Here is a 27,500-nt window from a genome sequence, read left to right as displayed (position 1 = left end):
TACAGCTCATTTTTCTGCGCTACAGATCTAATGACAACAGAGCTTTCTCCCTTTTATCACACGCTCTTTTTATTATTTATATTTCCTCAGTTCCTTCTCTCCACCACTAGTCTGTCTCTCTCTGCTGTCACGGAGCCCCTGAATGGCCATGCATTCAAAAGATATTTTATCTAGTCATTACAAGATAATATCTGGATAATATCTTGTATGGACAAGATAATATCTTGATAATATCTTGTACGGACGAGATAATATCTGGATAATATCTTGTATGGACAAGATAATATCTTGATAATATCTTGTACAGACGAGATAATATCTTGTACGGACAAGATAAAATATATTTTGAATGCATGGCCATTCAGGGGCTCCGTAGGTGTCCTAGCTCAAAACATTTATATATATACACATACCGGTATATACACTGTATATATTTATGTGTGTGTTGGTGTGTGTGTTGGCCCTAGTAGTGTGTGTGTGTAACTGTGTGTGTGTGTGTGTGTGTGTGTGTGTGTGTGTGTGTGTGTGTGTGTGTGTGTGTGTGGCCCTAGTAGAGAGAGTGAGTGTGTGTGTGTGTGTGTGTGTGTGTGTGTGTGTGTGTGTGTGTGTGTGTGTGTGTGTGTGTGTGTGTGTGTGTGTGTGTGTGTGTGTGTGTGTGTGTGTGTGTGTGTGTGTGTGTGTGTGTGTGTGTGTGTGTGTGTGTGTGCATGTGTTAATAAGTGAACTTTAGTAACCCTGTATTAGTTTTTTGTTTTGTTTTGGGGGAGGTATTTTTGCAAGCTGATTAATTTTACTCTGCTCTACATTTCAAATAGAAATGTTGTACTTTTGACCTTTGACCACATTTCTAGAAAGGGAGTCTTCAAAATAAGACATAATGTTTTAATTTGTTGTTTGTTTGTAATATGTTTTATTTATGGTTAACTCACATTATATTATAATATGAGTTAACCATTGGTTTGAATTACTGTTCTTCATCGGTTGTACTTTTGAATACTGAATAACCATATAGTTTGAATACTGAATAACCATATAGTTTGAATACTGAATAACCATATAGTTTGAATACTGAATAACCATATAGTTTGTCCAGCACTGATGATGGGCTCAAGCTGTGACTGTCTGGATTGGTTGATTGAGCAGCAGGAGGCGGTATTTATCCATTGGATTTGACTGGCCGAACAGACAGGACTGCTGGACACAGAAGGGGAGGAGAATGAACACTGATTGACTGATCGATTGATTGATTGATTGATTGATTGCTTGCTTGCTTGCTTTTAAGAAGATTGTTAACAGTTACAAGGAGTACTGTCAAAGGCTATTGCACGCCCCTTACCTTAACCCTGAACTTCTTTGCCAAGCCATGGTTATGTGGACTGGCTTCACACCTGCATACAATTACAATATCATCGGTGGTTCTCAAAACTTTAATTTCAAGGACCACGATAACTCAGAGTGTACAAAATATGGAACCAAATGGACCCGAGGTGATGCCGAGAGGAGAAGACATGACATAAGGAGGAGAGAGAGAGGTGAGTCCCAACATAAAGAGGAACAAACACAGGTGTTGCTCTTTGTTCCTCAGAGGAAGGTCAACGAGGTACCACGGTTAGGGTGACAGATTCACACACACACCTGTGTGTGTGTGTTTGACCTTCTTATCTTGGCTGGAAGGAATCCATACCGACACACACACACACACACACACACACACACACACACACACACACACACACACACACACACACACACACACACACACACACACACACACACACACACACACACACACACACACACACACACACACACACACACACACACACACACACACACACACACACACACACACACACACACACACACACACACACACACGCTTCAAAGACTCATAGAAGTTCCTCATTATTAGCCCGGCTTATCTGTCGTTGCAGTACTCAACATAAACACATGCATTTATACAAGTGAAAACATATTGTTACCACACACATATAGTTAGTCTAACACACATATCACATAAACACACACGTGCCCATGAACACAAACAATATATACACGCACACCGCTACCGTCTTTGAAGATGTTTTCAAGGTCAACTATTGCACAACACAGCTGTGTTCACACAACAGTATGAAGCCTACAGCAGATCCTCTTTACCCCACTGTGCTGTGCATCAAGTGATCTAACCCCCAAATACCCTCGCTAATGTTTTATGTAAGATTATCTACAGTATCACTACAAGGTCAGTGCTACCGGCAGCCTGGAGGTATATGGACTATAGTAGCAGGTAGACTATAAAACCAGTTGGACAATGTATACTCAGTACTACAGTATGTTCCACTTAAGTAAAAGTAGCAATACTGCAACGACGTTTTTCAAGAAAAAGTCCGGAATTCGAAATTTACTTTAGTAAAAAGTAAGTAGTAGTGAAAGTACAAAAGTATTGGTATCAAAATGTACTTAAAGTATGAAAAGGAAAAGTACTCATGCATGTCCCATTACACAAGTTTTCAAATGTATAAAAATACTTTGAAAATAGCAGGTCTACATGAGTCACATCACGACGCATTGTGAACTTGTAGATATATTCAAATGGTTGAAATATATATAGGGGCTTATACGGTAAGAGGTTAATGTATGTTTTGTAACTAATAATAATCAAAATCTACGAAGTAACTAGTAACGAAAGTTTTCAAATACATGTAGTGGAGGAAAAGTATAATATTTGGATCCGAGATGTAGTGCAGTAGAAGTATTGGAAATTGGAAGTACTCAAGTAAAGTACAAATACCTAAGTACAAATAATACTTAGTTACTTTCCACCACTGACTAGCAGTACACCATAAGAGCGACATTTATGGACTATTATTGTCAAAAGAGTGTTGCTCACATGATCACTGGGAATACACACACATACATGAAGACACATGAACATGCCTGCACACACAAACATGCACGCGAGCACACACACACACACACACACACACAGCTTCAGTGGTTGGTTTCCACAGCAACACCCAGGGACCCATCTGCCACCTCTCCCATCTCTTCCCTGCTATCCGTCTCTCCCTCTCCCCTCCCTCTCTCTCTCCCTCCACCGCACCCTGCTTTCCGGTCCAGGGAGACAGTGTTTTTCAGCAGGGAGCAATGTGTGTGCGACTGTGCGTGCATGTTCTTGTGTGAATGCGTGCTCGTGTGCATGCATATACATGTGTTCAGCATGCATGGGAGGCTCCAATGGCTCCAATAAAACAATGTGTTGTTCAGCTGCAACAACTACAGCTTGGAGATTTCACTACTAACAAATTATAATACAGGGTTACGTGTTTAATAACTTAAGATGAATAGATTTAGTCGATTATATAAAAAAAATCTAAAAGAAACTCTTCATGTTGCTTCACAATGGTATACCTTTTTGAAGGCTATACAATTCTATTTACAATAGTCACAGTCTTCTTATGTGATCATGTGTAAGTAATTACCCCTATGGATGAAATAGTTTTTGGTTCTCAGTTCATTAAACCACCCTCGACATGTGATACAAAGGTGGATTGGACATGCTTCGTGATTTAAATAGGCCCCTCCCACTAACTTCGGAAGTCGATTACGGCCAAAACGATACGGACCATAAAAATTCAGGTGGTGTTTTAATTGGATAGGTCCAGAGATCATGTATACTGATTTTTGTGAGATTGGACAAAATCTGTAGGTGGGAGAGCAAAAGGTGTGTTTTGAAGAAAATTCTAAATGGTGGAAAGTATTTCTCAATAGAGCGCCGAAGTCCTGACGTCACTCGCTCATCCCCTGGTTCACGGAAGTAATTTCTCTATGAAGAATAACATGTGGTCATCTTAAAATCGTTTCATAATAAGCATGTCATCATATATATGATAGTCTGTTTATATAGCGAACTAATTCAGAAGCAGTAACAACAGTGTTTTCTCTCAGTCAGTTGATTCTTCATATCCATATGAGTGAAAATGTTGCCATTTTTATTTTTCAAACATAGTTCTTATATGAGGCGATCTAAAATCCCCATATGGGGATTACAATGCAAATAAAAAGTACATGAAACCGTGGATTTGCGCCCTCTACCGACATCGGACTTCGGTGCTCTATGCCTGTGTGGAAATTCAGAGGCATATCGGTGCAGCCAGCGAGCAGAGCACGTTGTGAACAGCAACCGTGTTAACAGCATGACAGACAGAGAAATGTAGAATTCATTGTTAGATGGGAAGTATGCTAATAATCATATTTTATCCAGTTTAATCAATCAAATGTTTATTCATTATTCTGAGTTGCTTGTAATTTAGAAAACATCTCATTCAATGCCAACAGATGCCTAACAGTCTGTTGGGCATCAGTTGGCATTCAATGAGATAACAGATTAATGTTCAGAGCAGAAATGTACTGTAGCCTACATTTTAATGAGGTGTAGGAGGGGCAGTAAGGGACTACTGTATATGGAGTAGCTGGCCCCCACAAAGGTTGAGAACCACCGGCCTAGAGGTTGCATGAGTGAGCTATAGGATGTATTTCATCATCATGACCGCCCTACTAGCATCAGTAGCATGTACCGTACGGTACTACTGACCAAAACACAACACCACAAGCCACAGAGTTGTCCTTCTCCTACTAACCGCTCAGCTAATAAATAGACAGGTTTGTGTTCTATTGGTGGATTAGTGGGTTAAACCTTTTACCGGGCACAGTCGATGCCATGGATTGGATAGACGTCTCTCACCGACTCTCCCATCTTTCACTCTCTAATACTAACATCCACCACGCCACTTACTGTGAATCAATAGAGGCATAGCATCTTCTGACTCGAAGCTTCAAGGGTGACTTATGCTGAGATGCACACCAATGCACAGACAACTCTGTGGCTTGTGGTGTGGTGTTTTGGTCAGTAGTAGGGCGGTCATGATGATGTAATACTGTACATCCTAGCTCACACATGCAACCTCTAGGCCGGTGGTTCTCAACCTTTGTGGGGGCCAGCTATTCCATATACTGTAGTCCCTTACTGCCCCTCCTACACCTCATTAGTGTAGCAGTGCAAATGTTGACAGCAAATTAGATTAGTCATAGCTTTTTGAATAAAATGTAATTTAGTTTTAGTCATATTTTAGTCATCTGAAATGGGTTTTTTTTCTGTTTTCTGTTTTTTCCTGGGGGTTGTTTGTGGGCCTTTTGTGGGTGTCGTAATGCCTGATGTTACTCTTCTCCACTAGTCCCTCCCTATGACATTTTAGTCAAGTTTATGTTTGTTGATTAAATTGTTTTGATTTAGTCTTCGTCATTGAAAAAAAAAAGGTAGTCGATGAACATTTTTCATCATAGTTTTAGTCGAAGAAATTAACACGGGTGCAAACAGAGCATAAAGTGAGCGTGGAGTGGAGGCATGACGCAAAAATGTTAAATGATTACTGTAACTCTACCATGGTACTTACTGTACCATGTTTCAGAAGATGGAGAATAAGCCAGAGGCGATGACACTTTTGTAGACACACACACACACACACACACACACACACACACACACACACACAGTACACAAACAGTACACACAACTTGGACATATAATAGCGATGTGCAGAGACACACAGACAGACATTATGCCAGGTTATTTTTATCACAGGACTTGTATGGATGCACTGAAGCAATTAGTTTCTATAGAAAATGTATAGCCGACGGGCAATGCATCAAACACAGACCAGGCACTATGATTCACTTGACACAGTGGCGCTTCAGCCACGTTTGACGCAAGAGCAATGCAGTGTGCGAATGTGTGTGTGTGCGCACACACGCACACGCACACGCACACGCACACACACACACACACACGTCACACACACGCACACGCACACGCACAAACACAAACACCATGTGTCACTAGTTACCGCCCTGGGCTCACTCATAAGATTCGGTAAAGTAAGCTTTATTATTGAGAGGAGCGTGCATTGCAGTGTTCAGTGCATTGTGTTCCGTGGTTATATGAACCAGTATCGCTGGAGGTCAGGTGGGGTTGTAGACTGAGCCAAGCTGCAGAGCAAAAAAAAGCCTGTTGTTGGCATTAATTCAAAAACAAAAAATAATTAGGCTCCATAGAAAGTGTTATCAATAATTCAATTCATCTTTTTGATCATTTGTGTCAGTGCGAACTGTGTGATAGTGGCATTATATAACGGTCATTAAAGATGAAAGCGGTTCTGTCACATGCTTGTCAGGTCCACATTTGCTGTTTGTACATTCATTGGTGTGTGCAGTGGTGGAAACTATAGTGCATTCACTCAAGTACTGTACTTGTTAGGTACTTTTACTTTACTCGAGAATTTCCAATTTTCAATACTTTATAGTCTATATACTATACTACTCCATTACAGCGCAGAGGCAAATGTACTTTTACTCCACTACAATTATTTGCAAACTTCAGTTACTTGCCATATTGAGGTTTATATATGTGCATATATGTGGATAAATAGGAAATATATGTACGCTAGATCTCCATTTCCTGAAAGGTAAACATACATTTTTGGACATATGAGGTTTCCCGCCCGACAGCAACGATATTTAATTATGTATGACTCTTTTGAGCCATTTAGAGGATAAAAGAAATAGTGCTGTGGAGGGCCAAATCTGGCCCACGGCCCACACACACACACACACACACACACACACACACACACACACACACACACACATAGGAAGGATCTATATTATGGAAGCTCTGTGCCAAAGCCTTCTCTCTGAAAGCTTCAAACTGAAAAAATGCTCGCCTATTCATATGGCAGTGACAAGGCCTATCTTCAAACTGGCTGTCTCTGAGTGGTCGGTGTGTGTGTGACTGTGTGTGTGTGTGTGTGTGTGTGTGTGTGTGTGTGTGTGTGTGTGTGTGTGTGTGTGTGTGTGTGTGTGTGTTACACTGTCCTTGGACACAGGCTTGTGGAATGTGTTGAGAGGAAGGCAAAACACAGGGTCACCATAGCAACCGACCAGAGAGAGAGAGAGAGAGAGAGAGGAGAAAGTAAAGGGGAAGAGCAGGATGATGAGATGATGAACAAGTCTGTATGTCGTTCATGGATGTCACCATGCTGAATCCCACTCGCTGTATAGGATAATAGGCTGAACTAAACACTGAACAAAACATTTGCAAATCCAAATAAATCATGTCAATGTGATGAAGCCCCATATCATTCACAAGTTGGGTGTGCTATCCTTAGTTTATCCCAATAGAAAAGTTCAGATACGGCCTGGGCCGTGGCTCAGCGGTCCAGGCACCTTGGCTGGTAACCCAGTCTGGCAGTGTGCCGCGGGTTCGACTCCCGATCCCGACGGCCTTTACGGCATGTCATCCCCCCCCCCATCTCTCTCCCCATTTCCTGTCAGCCCCTCCATAAAAAATATAAAATAAAGGGGAAAGCCACAAATGCCACTTATTAGGCGTTCCCGCATCTTCTGAGTATGATGAAGTCATGCGCATACCCTCTATTGAATAGAACTAATTTATTTTCAGATTAAATAAAGGAAATCAATAGGAGATGTATGCAGTGAGTTAAGTCATTTTCAAGTTTTTTCAAGGATGTGGGATATTCACGATTATGTTAATAATGGAGATTGACCATGATCAAAATATTATCTTTTTATTGCTATATGAAATGTTGCATTAACTAATTGCCTTACCAATGATGTGATTTCAGCAGTCTACAATAGATGGCGCTCTACTCTACCGCAGCCTGTGAATGATCCCAGGATCAACGAAGAAGTGTACACCCAGAAATCACATGATCACAACATCTTTCAACTGGTTTAGGATCATGCTAAAAATATAATAAAAATAAAACTTCCTCTGCTTTGTGGTGGTTTGGGGTAAGAACAAGCCAAATACAACCTACCATTAGCATGGAATGGATTATCGCTACGGCACGTTAAATTATTTTGCCCGACTCTACTGCGTCTTTCACGGTGGGAAGAATAATATTCTATGATTTTTTCAAAGGTTAGTGAAGAAATGCCTGGAATGGCTTGCAAGGCCAGCTATAGACACTGTTTTAACTCTGCCAGTCAATGAGTTAACCCATTTTTGGCGGGAACCTTTTTTGGTGTTATGTTATGCTTTAGCTATTGAAAAATAGCAGATCTACAAGCTCATAGCGCGGCACCGAGTGCCGCTCTACGACCTTGTAGGTCTGCTATTTTTGAAAAATCAAAGAACGACTGACATAGAAACATAGCTTTTCCAGGAAACTGACAGGATTTAGAAGACATTTTTAGAATCTGATCTCAGGTCAAAATGGGTTTAAATATACTACCATCCCTAGCTGTTGCTCTGCAAACATCAATACGTGCATAGGCATACATAAGATCCAACCTGGAAGAGTGTCAACGATTGTTGGAATTGGATAAACATTGTTATAACTAAACGCCCTCTGTCTGGAGCTTTCATCAAATACAAGTGTGTGATTGTAAGCAAAACTGGAGCCTTTGGATCAGATTCCCGTAGCTGTGCAGCCCTGTGGGACACGTGGTGTCCCACAGGGCTCTCTGCTTGGACCACCACTTGTTATGTGTGAAGTAAGTCCACATTATTAATGTTCAGATATTAGAGATATCCCAACAGATGTTTGGGTCCAAAGCGAATCTCCATCCTGGAAGTGTCCTAGCGCACCTATTACAGATATTTTGTCATTAACCACTTGCATAACCGCCAATACGGATGTTATAAAAAAAAAGTCAGAAATTGCGCAACCGCGCTGCCGTTCACCTCCCATTATACAGGCTGACTAAAAAGCTGAATAACTCGAAATCTACGGAGCTCTCAATGGTTTGGAAAATGCACAATGTTCGGAGGTCTTTGCTGATTATCCGGTGGTTTAGATGGAAACATTGGCGCTTTCTAGAGCAAGGATGGCTTAATTTTAGCTCGCTAGCATTGACACTATTTATTTAGCATTAAAGATGGACGCCCAGACAGGATGTCAGTCCAGCGTGTGCTACATTGAAATCAGCTCGGCAGTCTATTGGGCACTTAAATTGATCTCAGCCAGACATTTAAAATTTAAAAAGTAAATAAAATAACAGACAGACGGGTGACGGACCATTCAAACAGGATCAGCGCTCCCTGCAGCTCCACAAGGACATGTACCCCTCCCTTTTCCACATAATTATTTTTAACAGCCAAAAGTTAATGTATGTAAGGAAATTGTCGCAAGTTAATACTGTACAAGAAGCAGTGGCTCTCAACAGCCTGTGGATGGAAGTTGGAACAATGTGGTGGATGCATCCTGCTGTTTGTAAGACATTAAGATCCATAAAAATATATCACACACCTAACACCGGAGGTGTTACCCTAACACCCCACAATGACAACTTCCACCCGCAAGTGAGAAGATCACGGTGGGCAAGTTGAGGCTGTGCATTGATCAGCCCTGTATGTCTGAGCCTGAGGTTCTGACGCACGTCAGTGAAAAACGACGTTTTCAGTGCCACACACGCAGATGTGTGCGTCCAAAAGCTTTTACCTACTAACTACCCAAATGTTCTTTATTGTGACCGTGCTTTTACTTTGCACATATTCAGACAAAAATGGAAAAAGAACCACCGCTCATCCGCTGAAAAAACGTAAGTGAGGTGCTGGAGCCACAAAGGGAACATGAGAAAAATAAAGGGAAGCTCCGCACACTTAGATCTGCGCACAATCATGTATTTATTTAGCAAGCTTTCGGTCTACTGACCTTCTTCAGGCATAATCCTGAACTAAACTAAACTTTGCACATATGTGACCAGTGCCAGTAATTTGAACCACAACTCGGCAATGGCATATAGCAATAGAATCTAAAAATAGATTCTTTATTTTTTTTTGGTGGTTTTCGTTTTTAGCCACATAAAAACAGTTGGAATGTTAAAGAATGTTTTTATTCCATCAGAAAGTCATTTAAGTGTCATTAAGTCATTGTAATTGCGTAAACAAGTCACTATGTTTAATGTTTAAACCATTGAGTTAAGCAATGCTAACCAATGCTAATCAGAAAATCAGCTTTACCTTCAAAGTATGCAAATTCCGCTAAAATTCCGCTTTTTGTACACAATCGTTTTTGAAGATAATACTAGTCTTTCACTAACTGGCTAACAGAAATAGCAGAGAAAGAAGTATTAACAGTCGTATTTTGTAAAAAGTGTGCTTATTTTCGGTCCTCCTAAAGCTAATCCATGCTAATGTTTTAGCTAGGGGCACTGGTCATCACAACAATGGAACATGGCTTCTTATTTCCAATAGCAGAGAAGAAGAAGAAGAAGACTCTAGCATGTATTGTAAACATTGTAACATTATGTCACCATAACGTGGTTCTTATTAGTTACTTTGGAATGTACCTGCCATGAAAATTAAGGTCATAATAATGCAGATCACATCGATATGTAATATAACGCGATAATGTACTTGTTTTAGCTACAGGATTGACGATTGATATCAATATATAATGCTAAATGTAGCTAACGGCTATTTTTTTGCAGGGTTGCCAGGTTCTGCGAGAGAAACAAGCAACCCGTATATGAAAACAAGCCCAAAATAAGCAAAAATAGCCGATCTACAAGCATATAACAAAACCAATCTTGTCCCTGGCATACATTATTTTCAGATGGGGGTTCTGCAGACAAATAATAATAATAACAGGCTAATATAGCTATCTTATTTGTACTCATCTGGACCATTTACATAAGCCTAATTTTCTGCCACTGTTTTTTGCCCTTTTTTCATAGTACAAAATGGCAAATAAATGCAGTAGCCTATTTAAAAAAGGAGAGATAATAGGCAAACTATCAATTATAACAACATTCTCTAATTGTGAAGACTTATTGGTACAGTAGGCCTATGCATTATTTTTCTTTAGAAACATGGCCAACTAATTATAATAAGCAGACATGGCAACACTGCTGGTTGGCTAATGGAGGAATGAAGGGAAAACAGCGCCCCCTAAAGTGACAGATCACTGCTGTTTATCTTTGAAGGGGGAATTCTCCAATTTGACATTTCTGGTTCAACAAGTTTCAAATGGTCATATCTTCTTCATTTCCCCCCCAATTTAAATGAGCAATGCATCATATGAAAGGTTACAGTGTGCAGTTTCATAATATGTAAAGAACTGAAAAATGACCATGGCCCCCTTGTGTATCAAACTACTGGCACTGGTCACATATTCAGAAATATTCAGAAATGCACATATTCAGAAATGCAACTGGCGACCCCTCCAAAAACTTTGGTTACCCCTCTGGTGCATGATCGAAAGATTCTAAGAAGGCATTTACTTCAAGGATTAATGCATTTATCAAGGATTGATACAGTACCTTGATACCTTATTATGATTCTTTGCCACTTTCAAAAGCAATGCTGGAAGTCTTTAAATAACTATTATATGTTCTGCCCTCACATTAGTGCATGTTTGAATGAAACAAAATCCGGATTGTATACATACACTTTGGTACTGTTCAAATTGGATTTTGGGACGGTTCCAGGACGTTGGTGAAAAACGTTAGTCTGGAGCCCTGTCAACAGGAGGCAGTATATGAGTTAATATATGCCCTATCTTGTGCCCCACCTTAGCCCTTAAGCCTAAATATTTCCTGGGGGAAACCCTGACATTATCCCGTGTGTGTGTGTAACGCGATACGTATCGTATCGTGGCCTCTGTATCGTGATATGTATCATGTAATAAAGTTACATGATACATATGTATCACACATATGTGATAGCATGTAAAGCGTATTTTTATTAGTAAAGTCCCAGGTATTATTTTGTCATGAGGTCATAGGCAATTCCACCTCCCACACACACACACACACACACACACACTTCCTTCAGACTATGTAAACTCGTGTTGTACTCAGGGCGTCCTTGCAAAAGAGAGCCTGCTATCAATGGTCTTTCCTGTTTAAATAAAAGGTCAATAAATATGTAAACAATGATATATATGCCTTCTTGCCTTGGAACATTCTCTTCACCTCTATTCTGCTTCTAGAAATACAATACCAAGCTATATTAAACACAGTCTCACACACACACACACACACACACACACACACACACACACACACACACACACACACACACACACACACACACACACACACACACACACACACACACACACACACACACACACACACACAGATATCATATCCTAATCAATAGGAGTATTGATATTTCAGTCCTCTTCTCTCAGAGTATCAATGTTGTGATTAAAAATGTACTGAGCCTTCAGTTAAGGTTAAGGTCAATGATGTGCTTAATGCAACATGTTTTGTAGTGTGTGTGTGTGTGTGTGTGTGTGTCTTCAACCGATCATATTTGATCAATGTACTGCTGTATGGTAAGAGGACAATTTGCCCTCTGTGTGTAATGTTTCGGTTAGCTTGTAGCGTCCTGCGCAAACACACTTAGGATACAACACCATGGTAAACTAATTGTAGATAATATGTTATTGTGTTCAAATTTGGATTCGTTTTTCCATTTTGCATTTGCTTTCAATTTCATTACAATGCCACAATTTAATTGAAAGTGATTTAGGTGAATACATGTGACAGCACTGTCATTTCCAAAATGCCACATGTGGTTTTATCCACCATCATCATATTGTATTACTGCAACTATGCAATTCTGCTCTGTTTTGCAATGTGACCATAAAAAAGTCATATTGATTCATCAATCAATGAGAGACTTTGTGACGCATTTGTTCGATGGGTTGGTAATAGGATTAAATACTATACTAGTGTATATGTATGGACAGAGCTGACCGAATGCACATGCAACGTCTAAAACATGTTTGTACAGCTGCTAAAATCACAACCAAGAAGATGTGCATGTGGCCATGCGTATGTGTGTGTGCTCAGTGTGTATGTAATCAATGTCTTTCTAACATGAAACTCCAGCAAAGGATTAACATTGTGATGATGGCCCTCATCCATGTTGCTTCCGTTTTTGTTGGCGAAGGTCCTTTTTGCATAAAGAGAAACCTGGACGTAGCCGGCTGCCAGCCAATCAACAAACTGCATGATTGCAAAAAAAAGTGTTCATAATCATAATTAGGGCTGGGTGTAGCCTCGGTACCCAGGCTTTTATTTTCGTTTGTGTTCAGCTCAAAAAATGAAAGCCTGAGGGAACGAGGGACATTTCCTGGTCTAGGAGAGAGTAGGAGTGGGAGTGAACTACAGTGCAGAGGGGGCGTCGCTATCCTCCGCTGATTTCTACCAGGGAGGGGAGGAGGGGGGCTCAGATCGGTGAACCAATCATCTCCAGCGGTTGCTCCTTGCACGCCTGCCCCTCTAGACCAGAAAGCAGGCTGGCTATAGGCCAGGCTCAGGGCTGGCTGCAATAACCGCAATGCCGTGGTTGTGAAAGGCATACGGCGGTATCGAGTTCATAAGGGAGATTATTTGTGTGTGGTGCAACCACTCCAAGGAACAACAATGTCCGTGTCAGCCTATGTGTTCACCTATGTATGTGTTCACCTATGTATGAGCACCATAATGAGTACCAGTAGGGGCGCTGTTTGCCAGAAACAGAGAGAGAGAAACAGTGCTGCACTGTTGCCTGCTAATGAGAGAGAGAGAGAGAGGAGGGGGGGGCAGAGAGGGGAGTTGCACCACTCGGTTCACACAGGTGTGATTTTTTTATTAAAATATTTAGCCCACGATTTTGAAACGCATTTTCTCCCCTCGTGCCAATTAGACAATAAAGGGAGAGGGCACACAGTCGTACACCAGTGTTGGTGAGGAGCTGGCCTAAGGCAGTAATCAAGTAAAAATAAGAAAAAGGCTGCACACTCGTAGCCACGATGCTGTATATTTATTAAGAATCCAACTAGGAGGTCTCCTTCCCAGAAGAAGACCTCCTAGGGCGAAACGTTGGATTCTTAATAAATATACAGCATCGTGGCTACGAGTGTGCAGCCTTTTTCTTATTTTCACCCCGTGCCAATTGCCTAAGCTGTAATCCTGTGTGCTCTCTCCTTCTGCCAACCTGGGGAGAGCCCCGAAATGAGCTCATGCTTCCTTCAATGCGTGAGGAGTGAGCACCGCCAATGGGCCTCTTATAGGTATCGCTCAATACCGTGATACCGCCATGATACCGCCATACTGTTGGTAAACAGTGATTCAATACCGAGATAACAAAAAAATCTAAAAATCCATACCGCCCCATTATGATGATTTGGAATTCAAATGTCGATATCATGAATGATGCTTTGAAGCTTCAAACTATTCATACAGCCCTAGTCAGTCTGTCTGTCTGTCCAGGGCAGCGGTGGCCGATCGGTTTGCGGAGCGGTCATGATAGCGGAAGGTCTCTAGTTCGTATCCCCGGACCGGCACGTTAAAATTACCACCGCTGAAGTGCCCTTGAGTAAGGCATTGAACCCCTACCATGAAATGTTCTATGAGCAGGGCCTGGCTGTAAACAAGTTCTTGAGCTTAGTCCAGTTACCCTGGGTAAACATAGTAACTTTGCTTTGCGTCCGTCCGTCCGTCCGTCCGTCCGTCCGTCCGTCCGTCCGTCTATGTGTGTGTGTGTGTGTGTGTGCGTTTTTGAGGATGTGTGCGACCGTGCATGTGTGTGTGAGAGCACAGTACGTGCACTGACCTTGCGTTCTTTGTCTCCGTAGTCCAAGCCCAGCGTGTCCATTGCGCGGACGATGGCGGCCAGCGACTGGATAGTGTTGCTATAGACCACAGGCTTGTACTGCTTCACGTCATCCCCTGAGAAACCATCCTCGTGGATGATCCTACACACACACACACACACACACACACACACACACACACATAGAAATGGTGAATGAACTTTGTCGGGTTGTCTGGCTTTCACTGTCCTTTTATTCTCTATAAATTGGGAGAGATCTGTTCCGTATCATTTATCTGTGTTGCTACTACCCGTCAGCAGGTGCCTGAAGAAGGCACAAGAAGAACAAGATGTTGCTTGAATTGCATAAGTGTTCCTATTGTGCCAAGACGAGGCCAGAGGGTCTCTTTATTCTTATTCTCTACAAGTAAAAGTAACTTCTCACAGAGGCAGATACAGTGGATGAGTCATGCCAGACAGAATATCAGTTGCGGACATTCGCAATGATACAAAAGTGGCGCGTGTGTGTGTGTGTGTGTGTGTGTGTGTGTGTGTGTGAGAGAGAGACTTGTATGTATGTTTTGTGTACATTCCCATTTTGGGGAACGTGGATGTATTATTATTCTTCCCTGAAATTAAAGGAAAATTAAAGGGGAAAAAAAAGAGTCTAAATGCAACTTTTTGCCAGTGCGATACGTGTGGAGTTGTCATCAACTGAGGGACAGCCAGCGGACAGAAGAGCTATGCAAATCTGAATAAACAAAGTCATATCACAAACTGCTGCATATCACTGTTATCATTGTCTCATTGTTTGTCATTCATTTGTTTTCATTATTACTATATTGCTTGTTATTCATTATTAATACGATGCATGTCATTCACCGTTTGTCATACACATCACCCGTATGCGCAATGTTATGATTTGTTTTATGTTATAAATGTATGTATGCTTTGGCCATGTAAGACATATTTTATCGTGCCAATAAAGAATGTTGACATTGAAAATTGAGAGTATATGAAGAGAGAGAGAGACAGAGATAGACGGAAACTAAAGACAAGTGTCTTTCTCTCTCTCTCTCCCCCCCTCTCTCTCCCCCTCTGTCAGCCCATGATGACATAATAAACAAATAAACACTCCTGAAATATAGCGTTGGGTAAGGTAAGTAATGTGAGGACAAAGGGGAGGGTGGGGGGAGCAGAGGAGGCATGGAAAGGAAGGACGGATGAAACTGGAGGGGTGTGAGGGGCAGGAATATAAGAGAGGAGGAAATGAAAGTGGAACTGTGTGTGCACGACTGCATGTGCGTGTGCGTTCGTTCGTATATGCCAGCGTGTACAAAGGTGATGAGAAGATCGTGGTCAATGCAACTATAACACACTGACTGACAGGTACTCAGAGGCGACAGCACTACCAACTGTGCCACCGTGCCCCTGACAGACAGAATGTTTGACCGAGAAATAGTGTACAGACAGAGACGGATAGATTACAAATATTGCGTGTATAAAAAAAATCACAGGAAATCCTAACAGAGCTGAGATTCCCAAGTGAGCCTCTGTGTCGCCCTGGATGTGGCTTTGCTGAACTGGGAATGTCAGCAATATTCAGCCGACATTCATAGAAATGTATGGAAAATGTTTGACTAGTTACAGCCATATCAACTGGCAAACAAATAGTAGATCCTCTTTTCCAAACCACATAGAACAGATAGCAGGGCACAGAGACCACACAATTTTAATTTATAAGCAATAAAATGCCTGTTTTCTTGTGTGTGGGTTGTCCCTTTCCATTAGGTCACCTTTTCAGTCCTTTAGCGCACAGCTGAGGTAATGCAGCTTGTCAAACTGGCAATCTCGTTGCTTGTGGAATACTTTTAATCATTGTCCTACTTTACTTAAAGGACCACTTCACCACTTTTCAATTTATCTTCCTATAATTGGTCCTCACTAATGATCATGATAAAATACCGCAATTTCTTTCTACTGAATCTGTGTCTCATAGGAGGGCTGTGGGCAGTTCAGAAACCCGTCCACCAGTGACATCATCGATGGGGATTTCAAGCCAATAGAAACTACAGGCTTGTTCAACTTATTAACGTTTGCTGCTAGGAAAAATATTCTTTTGTTTTGGATCAAGGATGTTGCTCCATCAAAGAAATCATGGCATAACATTATAATGGGCTGTATTCCTTGTGAATACATTACATGCATGTTGCATTCTAAATTGGACACTTTCTACAACATTTTGGACCCTTATTTGAATCATATTGGAACCACACTGTCTGCCATGATACTTGGAGGTTTTCCGTACCAACCTTGGATATCTTATATGCCAGCATTCTTCCCTAGTGGGTGCTCTGCTTTGGGGCGGGGGCTTGTCTGCCCTTTGGGTATGGGGGGGTGGTCGCCCGGGCAGGGGTCTTGATGCGTTGCGTCGGGGCCGCTTCTTGGGGCGGTGGCCCTGCCGCCTGGAGGGGTGGCGGTTGCCGCCTTTGAGTGGAGCATGCATGGGTCTGCTCTTGTAATGATTTGGTGCCTATGATAACTGTTGTCTGCCTTTTTAATATATGTATTAATGTACTGTAAGGATGTATTCCCTGTTTGGGAGTCTATGAAAATTTGAAAGTCACTTGTCATTATGGTTCATTGTCCTTGTCATGTCTGTGTATATTCAATCTTTTTATTTATAATAGTGTTGTGCCTGAGCTGTTTTTCTTTTCTTTTCTTTTCTTTGTTATTTTGTTCTTGTTGTGTAATGTCTGTTTGTCTTTAAAAAACCAATAAATATACTTTATAAAAAAAATGAAACTACAGGCTTTCTTTTCCTGAAAAGTTGCAATGCAAAAATAGAAGCCATCGTTCTCACAATAATACACATCTAAATATATTTTAAAACAAATCTTGTTTAACACATTTAGTACAGGAAGTGCCTTCAAAATAAAGGCTATAGAGTGCCAGAGTTGTCTGATTGCTTTTACTTTGAAAGCCATGAAACAGGAAACACTTGCCTAAAAAAGTTGACTTTACAAAGGGACCTCACATCCCCGATCATCTTAATATATTGTTTTACGCTCCAAAAAACTTTCATATTTTGCGGGAGAGACGGATGAGGAGCAGAAATGAAGCGCCAGCATATCGATCCATTCATCACCGCTGTGAGAGTGTCGAGCGGCCAAGGCAACAAATGAATAGAGACCAGTCCAGGGCACCTTCAATAAGGCTTTATTTCTCCATTGTTTCTCAATCACTTTGACAGTCATAGGCAATACAACCTGTCATATCTCGGGTTAAAGACAACTGACTGCTTTTTATAGGGCAGTCCATTACCTGGTTAGCCCATACCATTCCCCATGGGTAACAATAACCATATTCCCCATTCTTAGAAGCACACAATGCCATTTTATATAAACTTACTCCCTGTATATGCACCCTCAATACCCATTCACAGTTAGTAGTTAGCATAGAATATATACACAACACATACAGGATTACATTCATTATAGTCCATCCCAATCCCCCCTGCTATCCATTTCCCACTTGGTCCCTCCCGGAACTATAAGAGGGGTGCCTATACCCGGAGGGAACTCATTTGCCCGAACACCACCCTGAGAGGAGGATGAGAGTAAACAGAGGTAAGTTTAGACATCAGAGATTTACATTCCTTCTTCACAAGTCTTCTCATTATACTGGTCAATTAGAACGTATGCTGTCCTCTTTATTCCTAAACTAATGTGAATTATATCTGTTCATTTGTAGGTGTATGAGGAGATCCGCCACTTCAGAGAATCACCGACAACTCAGTGTCCCCCCTTAACTTCAATAAATGCATTTGTTGCAATTTGTGTCCTTATTTACATTATACCATACATGTAGAATTGTGTTAGCATCTGCATTAGGTATAGTAACGGCGTCCGCCGTTACAACCGCGGAGAGCGCCTTGGATTAGGAGATACGAGTCATTCTTTCCGCCGCGCTAACATGGGAGTCAATGACAAGCTAATAGTTGCACTGAGCGTTAGCATACGGCAAGCGAAAAGCGAAATGCCAAAAAAAAAATAGGAAAAATTCTGAATATTCTTATCTCGCCCGCGTCGCTGGGACGTCGCTAGGACGTCCTCACACGTCAATAGTACTAATATTTCGGGGTCCTTATGACGTTCTCAGACGTCCTATGTACAGAATCTGTTAAAATAAAATCTGCCTAACGATGGTGGACGGATGTCCGAACTGCCCACAGTCCTCCTATGAGACACAGACCTAGCAGAAGAAAATGGTGGTGTTTTATCATGAACATTAGTGAGGACCAATTATATGAAGAGATGTTGAAAAGTGGTGAAGTGGTCCTTTAACTCTTAAACAGACAACACAACACAAAGACCCACAAAGATGAGTGGTTAAGTCGTGTAGCGTACCACATACTGTTGGCTCAAAATAACCACGGGTGTCAAAAGCCAAGAAGCAATTACAATTTACAATCATGTCAACATTTAGCAGGCAATGCTTATAGGCTATGATGTTTCCCACGTGGCCCTGGGGAGAAGAACTCCAACCCCAGTTTAGATCCAGATCCCATCAGATCATGTAACTAATGAAAAGATTCACATCTGTTCGCCACCAAAGACTGAGATGAAACCCCACTGTTGTGAATCTTCGCTGGGGAAACCCAAGTGCTGCGAACAGAGACGACTCACTGGGATAGGCCTATTTAACCACAGCCAAAGCTAACATGGCCCACTACTGAGAGCACAGTAAGCTGATATTAAGACTGGTAATGATTTGTCTATACAGATTTCCAAGAGAAATCCATCGTGAGAAGAATTCAGATCTTTATATACTGTACACTGTAGGTATAATCCTCAGCTGAGTGAGTTAACCCGTTTTTTGAGTGGTGCAACCACTCCTATAGACAGCTATGCCTATGTGTGTCCCTGGGTCCCTGCGTTTTAGCGTTCACCACCAAGTGTCACTGTTACACACACGGACGCGCCAGGGAGGAGGGCTTGTACAGTACAGTACGCACCACTCACTTCAGACGGGTCTGCCATTGGATTTTTATCATCATCAATCATAGCTTCAAAACATTGTTCAGTTTGACTCACCAGTTTTGGAGATATGGCTTATAGAGTAATGTCTTGCAGAAAACAGCGAGCTGAGAAAACAGGCTTGAAAGGTTCACTTCTGTAGTCTCTAACATTACACCTAGCTACATGTTTAAGCATTAATTTCATATTTACATGTCGATTTCAGCTCTGACACTTATTTCAGACATGCTCTAGTATGTGAAGAGTCTGCCTGTGCTATTAACTCATTTTGGAAGAAAAGAAATGTCTCCTCTGGTGAAAAGCTGTAATTTGCGCGATGGCAGTCTCTCAGTCAAATCTGGTCACATGTTTTCTGAAAATAAAAATCATATTGCTATATATATATATACACAAAGCACTATCTAAAATTACACAGATGCTTTCCCAGTTTTAAAAAGACTTTCCAGGTCTCAATAGGTTAATAATACTACTGACAGAGAATGTCATGACATTCTCACTTTTCTCAGTTCTCTCTCTCTCTCCCCCTCCCTCCCTCTCTCTCTCAGGGCCGCAACGCTGCGTTCATGATTTGAGGCTTTTTGTTCAAAACGGGCCAATCCTGCAAACTTTGAAAGGCAATGTTATCCAAGTAGGAATTCAGAAAAGGACTATGACTGAAACTAAATCAAAATTTGCTGTCAAAATCAACACTTCTCTGCGTGGATGTGCATGTTTATGTATCTACGACTATAGTGTGTGTGTGTGTGTGTGTGTGTGTGTGTGTGTGTGTGTCTGTGCGTGTTGACATGAGGCAGTATTGGGTTTCAGATCAATCAGGCAGCCTTCCAGTCCTACACAAATATAGCAGGCCTCCGTTTACACAAGTGACTTTCACACAGTCCCCTAGAACCTCACTGCCAAGTGGACAGATCGCATCCCGGGAACTGGCACTTGATAACGGACTTATTCTTAAACCCGGCTCACACAGCAAGGATAATCTGGAAGCGTTTGAGTCAGAAACGCCCCTCCCAACTATCAGGAGGGGCCTCCCTGTTCCTCCCTGTTCAAGCTCGATTAGGAGCGATTATCTGGCTATAGATCCTGGAGTGTGTATGTGGACTGTGTCAGTGGTTCAATCCTATCTTAAAACCTCCCAATTTGCTCAGGACCTTGCCAATATTTTGCAATATGTTTGATATTAATCTGGAGGATTACATGGCTGCTGTACATTTGCACAGCATGTACATGCGTACAAAAAGCACACATCTACAGTATTACGCACACCGACTGAGAACAGCTAGTAATGACCTTCTTTTTATCTTATAGCAGTGGTTCTCAACCTGCGGGTCGGAACTCCCAGGGGGTCCCCACGGGATTTTGGAGTGACAATTTAAGGACTTTTAAGACTTTAATGCCTCAACAAAAACGTGGTTGAGCTGGTAATAACTGTAATTTACACCAGTTAGTTATCAGTGAATCCAAACACAGATACTGTAAAAGATCTGTATAGTACAGTAGAGGTGTGGAAATGTAACAATTTTGATTATGCATCATGATGCGGACATGGACGATTTTGTTTGTATAATAATTGATTATAGCCCAATAATGTTTATGAAATCAATGATCTGCAAACACTGGAAACAGGATACATTTCTGTATTGCAGGCCAGGAAAAGATGAAAGAGCGGAGGGGAGGGATGCTGCGCTGACACAACAGGAAGTATCTGTGCCAGATTTGAACAGAGGACATTGCTTTATAGGATATTGGTTATGGTTACCTCTTAAACCCCAGGGGGGGGGGGTCCAAGGGGAAAATCCTCAACGTCGGAGTTGGAACCGGAGACCAATTGGGTCTCCATTGACCCGCTGAGCGCTGTTTAGAGGTGGACAGCCGCTGCCCCCGCATGCGGGGGCAATGGGGCTCAAGAGGATTTATTTAACCACCCAGAAGCCAGCAGAGCACATGCCATATCCAAGTAAGTGGTGCGTTTATACTGAGCATTTATCCAAAGCACTTTACATAGATTTGTGCATCACTCATTCACACACATTCGTTTTGGCACTTGAGTCAAGTTATAAAGGCCAAGAACCTTGAGTCAAACATTCACCAGACATGTATGTATATACAGTATACTCCGGTAACAAGTTTGTGCACAAACACAGTGCACATTTCGGTCGCAGTTCAGTTCGGCAAGTCATAGACCGTGACGCATGCTGAGCATGCGGAAGCGCCGCCTACGCCCGTGCTCCACGGCCGCGATACGTCACCGACACTACCCCTGCGTTTTCAACCCAGCTCTGGGGTTACATTTTCCGTTATGCCATGGCCCGAGAATACACACGGATAGCGGACACACGACATTCACATACAATCAACAACAACAACAACACGGAACAACAGCAACACAACCTGGCCAGAACGTTTTCTAGACTTCTGCCTCCTTGTGAGGTGAACTGAAGATGTCAGTATAACTAGCAAAGGCCACAGAGGCCGAAACGTTCAGTTTTTCCCGCTTTGGTAATATATATATTTTTGGGAGCATTCAAAACAGTGCAGACTTCCTCCTTTTTAGAACTGAAGTTGTGCCATGAAAAACATCATAAAAAACGTCATATTATTTCCAGCATTACTGGAATTATTATTCCAGCATTATTATTGTTCGCTTTTCTTGAGATGAAAAGATAAAGGAATCCATTCCTTACCCCAAACATTAACCACTTTCTGTGAATTACGCATTTAGGAGCTTCCACTATCCGTAAACGTTATATTGTGGCAACACAAGCCACTATACATTTTGCTCCTATATTTGCAGGTGGAGGTGTGTTGATAGGCGTGTTGATGAGCTTTCCCTATATTTGCTATCTTATGCACACAGGTTTAGGACAATGGAAATTAAGTGCCTCTTCAGACCACCCGTAATGCCAATCCGTTTGATAAAAGAATGCGCACCTGATTTGGAGCTGCTTCGACGCAGAACATTCACAGCTCAGAGGTCTTGTTCTGTCTTAATTATCCACAAATCTCTGTGATTGTAATTTTCATATAATCAGCAGTGTCAATTCCTTGTGCTCATTATGTTTAATTGTTATGTCTAATTGTCAAAAATGGGCCATAGTAAGATATCACTGGGCATAATGCTTAAGGGATAATGCATCTCTTAAAGGCAATGGCAGAAACACACAGACAGGCAGGCAGGCAGGCATGCAGGCAGGCAGGCAGGCAGGCAGGCATGCAGGCAGGCAGGCAGGCAGGCAGGCAGGCAGGCAGGCAGGCAGGCAGGCAGGCAGGCAGGCAGGCAGGCAGGCAGGCAGACAGAAAGTGGTTCTTAACGTTTTCAGGCTGCAACCCCGCAAAATAACCATAATTTGAACTGGAGTTGAGGCATATCATTTTGTTTGACTCGGTTTTTCACAGATACATATTGTGAAATTAGAGATCTACAAGCTCTTTTCATAATTATTGCCTCTTTCTTATATTATTTGACAATGATAATTGCGACAGTAGGTCGCAGATTACTAGGAAAACCTGTCAGTCCGTCAGTCGATCCGTCACACCACCATAGATGGCTGTCACGCCTCGTGACACATCACGCCACCTGACACACTGCATATACCGTCTCCTCGTGACACACTCCATGGCCATCTCCTCTCCATATATGAAGATACCGACACTGACCTGGCCTCATCAAACCCTGGATAGCCATACATGATACTGATACCTGTACATTCAAACTCTAGACGGGCCCGCCACAAAGTTATTAGTGCACGCGACCAAGGTGTCATTTTGGACTACAGACCGTGGGCGGTCCCAGGCCTGGACTACAGACCGTGGGCGGTCCCAGGCCTGGACTACAGACCGTGGGCGGTCCCAGGCCTGGACTAAATGGTAAATAAATGGTAAATGGTGCATTTATATAGCGCCTTTATCCAAGGCGCTTTACATAGATTGTGCATTACATTCACCCATTCACACACACATTCATACACCGATTGCGGCAGAAGCCATGCAAGGTACCAACCAGCACATCGGGAGCAATTTGGGGTTCAGTGTCTTGCCCAAGGACACGTAGGACATGTAGACAGGAGGAGCCTGGATTCGAACCGCCGACCCATGGATCATTGGACGACCTGCTCTACCTCTTGAGCCACAGTCGCCCCACAGTCGACTACAGACCATGACTGACAGTTTGCATTTTTACAAAGAAAGGGAAGCACACAGCACATAATCCTGAACCAATGGAATTGGGGGGAACCGGATCCTACATTGAGGAACCAGGACTCGGTTCCATCACATTTTCGAACTGTTTCAGGAAACGATTTTTATCACACTGGCAGAGCTGATATGTAGACAATTACAACACCATAAGGGTCCATTTGGTCGTTAACCCATTTTGACCTGAGATCAGATTCTAAAAATGTCTTCTACATCCTGACAGTTTTCTGAAAAAGCTATTCAGTCAGTCGTTCTAAAGGAACGTGAATCATAAAAATCTGTTCCCAACCCTAAACCTTTCTCAACAGCTCCATCCCCCTGCATGTGAAGTCATCACAGATCAACTGAAGCACAAATCCATAAAATGATCAACAGTAGCATTTTACTTTAGCAAAAAGCGTGCGTAGGGGACAGACTGTGTGGCATATAAGGGCTGCAACATCGATAAGCATTTTAAAACACTGATACAGATTAGCATCGGCATTTCAATTCAACAGTAAACATTCAGTCATCGCTGAAGGGACATGAATGACAGTGAATCCATCTAATCCTAATGTAACATTCAACAACAGCGGATTACTAATGTACTCTGTTCATATACAGTATGTGCCAGGAGGATAAGCCTTTGAGTGAAATGGGGGGAATAAGTTAGCCTGACGTACCAATGGTCCAACATACGCGGCCGGTTTAGACTCACCCGTGGCTCTGACATATGTGGCCGATTAGCACATTACAAGCGTCCTCTAGTCCTCTAGGGAAAATGTAGTGCCAATGCCAGAGAAATCCGTGAAAAAACTAAGAAGACGATCAGCCCTCTGATTAACCAAGGAAGATTAGAGAAGGAAGTGACATGGTCACGTGACTGTGATGCGCCATGACACTTTCATGGGAGCCAAATCTCACACTGGAAGTTACATGATACAAAGCGAAGTGAATGGAGAAAGCTTGACCAGCTCATAACAAACATTTATGAACCATTGTCATATAATCGGTTAGTTTGTTTTCTAATCACTTGCTTTTCGATGTGCACAGAGTGCACAATACATCATTTTATTTGAGGATTTAAACAGCAGCAGGTATCGTTTCTGTTCCGGGGGTATCGCGAGATTTGGCTGCCAGACAGGAAACGGTGGACAGACTCGCGATATTTGGCCCGTTCAGAAACATACTTTTTGCTTTTTAGATACCTCTACAAAATTACACAGTGTACACATCGAAAAGCAACACAGCAGACATGTGTCTTCTGTTATTTGCCAGAAGCGGTTTAGGGTATAGTGTTAGGGTTTAGGGTATAGGGTTAGGTTAGGGTTTAGGCCACAGTAGGCTGTCGGACTGTTAGGACGTCAGACCAAAGACATGCACCCGAGTGAAACACCCCATAAGAAAACCATTTTTTTATGGCAAATGTCATGACATTCAATGACCAAAGCAATAAATCATTCAATCACTCAGTCAGAATTTTACTGAAATGCCATGACCAGTGGGAACCCTGAAGCACATGCAATCTAGTTGTTATTTTCCTTATGAACATGCAGGTCTTTTAGTGTTCTAGCTGTTCTTTTTGCTGTGCACAGGCACACACTCTAAAGGGAAGAGTCCGGAGTTCCTTATGGACATGCAGGTCTCGGTCTACTAGTGTAGCTACTCTTTTCGAGGTGTACTAAATAGAATTATCAAACTAAGTCCCGGCCCTAACTAGGCCCTAACTCGTTGTGGCTATAAAACGTATGTATTTGACTCAAAATTATGCTTGCTGGCTGAATGAGGATGACATGTTCAAAGTTATGGAAATAATGAATAGGAATTACAGTTTCTATCATCCTTTCAGTCGATACAATCCATCCCCCCTATATGACTATTATTACCGACTGGTCCGACTTCCTGTGAAGTTAATAATACCAGCACCCTCTTTACTGTCACTGAGAGGCAGACGAGAGAGAGAGAGAGAGAGAGAGAGAGAGAGAGAGAGAGAGAGAGAGATGGAGAGAGAGAGAGAGAGAGAGAGAGAGAGAGAGAGAGAGAGAGAGAGATGGAGAGAGGGGGTGGGGGGGTGGTAGGGAAAATAGAAAGACAACAGAAAGAAGAGCGATGAGAGGAAGTACAGTAAGTTATAATAAGGCTACAGAAAGACACAGCCGTACAGGGGAGTCTGTCTGTCTACGTGTGTGTGTGTGTGTGTGTGTGTGTGTGTGTGTGTGTGTGTGTGTGTGTGTGTGTGTGTGTGTGTGTGTGTGTGTGTGTGTGTGTGTGTGTTCGTTCAACTGCCTGGCCTGCTGATCTGGGCTTTCATGCATGAGGCCCTTTTCTCATTACCCACTCTGCAAGCCCTTCTGTCAGCAAGTACAAGCTGCGTACAGTATGTGTGTGTGTGTGTGTGTGTGTGTGTGTGTGTGTGTGTGTGTGTGTGTGCGTATGCGTGTCCAATGGCTGGCTGTGCATGCTCCTTTGCCTTCATAGGCCAACCCATGGCTTTGGCACAAGCTGAACAATGACCTGAGACATAGTTTACTTTCCCACTGTGGCAGACAGATGGACAGACAGACACACATATGGGTACATGTATCATCCATACAGTTCCGTAACCTCACGGCAGCCATCTTTACAGGCAGGCAACCGGTGTCAAATACATCCATAGCCACCACTGTCCATGACCTGCAATCTTTGTGAAGAATCCCATTGATTTTGGAACTGTAAGAAAATCAATTCATGATTGTTCACACCAGGGGCGCCGATGCTACAAAACACCCGAGCCTGAAGCTACACTAGTGGTTTTCAAACTTTTTCATGTCAAGGACCTCCAAATCGATATGTACTGTATTTGGCCGTGAACCACCATCTGAAAATGTTTCGCCAGAAGAGAAGATTTCTGTTGAATAATCATCAAAAGACTGGCGTTTCTCTGTTGGCACAGTGGCACTAATGTAAATGTAAATTAGCAGCATTAAGGTGACGGTCCTTACACACTGGTGAATTAGCGATGTGATTTATTCGTGCGAATAATTTGCTTTTTAAAAAACAACCTAGGCTTAATTTACTTATGCATCATCTCATGGTGCCGTGCACTAAATTCAGCAGATCTACAAGCTCACAACAGGGTCGCAGCGCAGGTTGTAGATCAGCTATGTTTGGTGTGTGACACCCTCTTATATGGAAGTATAAATCAGGCTTTACAGTATTGTGTGTGCATCAAAGTAGCCTAGCCACACACTCCAAGCTTCAGTGCCAAACATCTTCCTTTTTTATTAATGTCTATTAATCCCGAATTAATTGCGACCGTAGGTCACAGATTACTATGAAAACCTGCAAAACCTGTCCGTCCGTCCGTCATGACTCGTGACACGTTCCATATATGGCCGTCAGTCCGTTACGCCTCGTGATACGCTCCATATATGGCCTCTAGATCTGCATATATGGAGCCGGCCAGCAACCAATCAGACCTCAAACCCTTAGATCTCCATATATGGACCTGACCTGTTCTGACATTCCATATATTGATCCAACATCCCCACCCACACCTGTGTGAAGTGAGGGGCGCTCTCATAATTTTACATCATCTCATGAACAACTGAATTTATGTGATTGGTTAGCCGATTTGCTCGTCTACATAGGACGTAAATTGTCGCTTCATAGCATTTATGGCATTTAATGTTTGTGTTGAC

The 27,500-nt window shown here is 42.3% G+C and overlaps 1 protein-coding gene across 2 annotated transcripts in view; it reads right to left on the bottom strand.

Moving 5' to 3' along the window:
- The window catches only part of LOC310857628 (guanine nucleotide-binding protein G(o) subunit alpha), a 176,450-nt gene that overhangs the window by 119,474 nt on the left and 29,476 nt on the right, over positions 1-27,500 (bottom strand). For both annotated transcript variants that reach the window (XR_014569160.1, XM_083763378.1), the window contains exon 3: positions 14,633-14,774. Coding sequence is in view for 1 of the 2 variants with exons in the window: in XM_083763378.1 (XP_083619504.1) it covers positions 14,633-14,774 (142 nt within the window). In the remaining variant the exon portion in view is untranslated. The remainder of the gene's footprint in view (positions 1-14,632; positions 14,775-27,500) is intronic.

The sequence above is a fragment of the Protomyctophum parallelum genome, assembly GCF_964188405.1.
Source record: "Protomyctophum parallelum genome assembly, chromosome: 4".
NCBI lineage: Eukaryota > Metazoa > Chordata > Actinopteri > Myctophiformes > Myctophidae > Protomyctophum > Protomyctophum parallelum.
The sequence above is the reverse complement of the archived record's forward strand: the minus strand, read 5'-3'. Positions and strand labels throughout refer to the sequence as shown.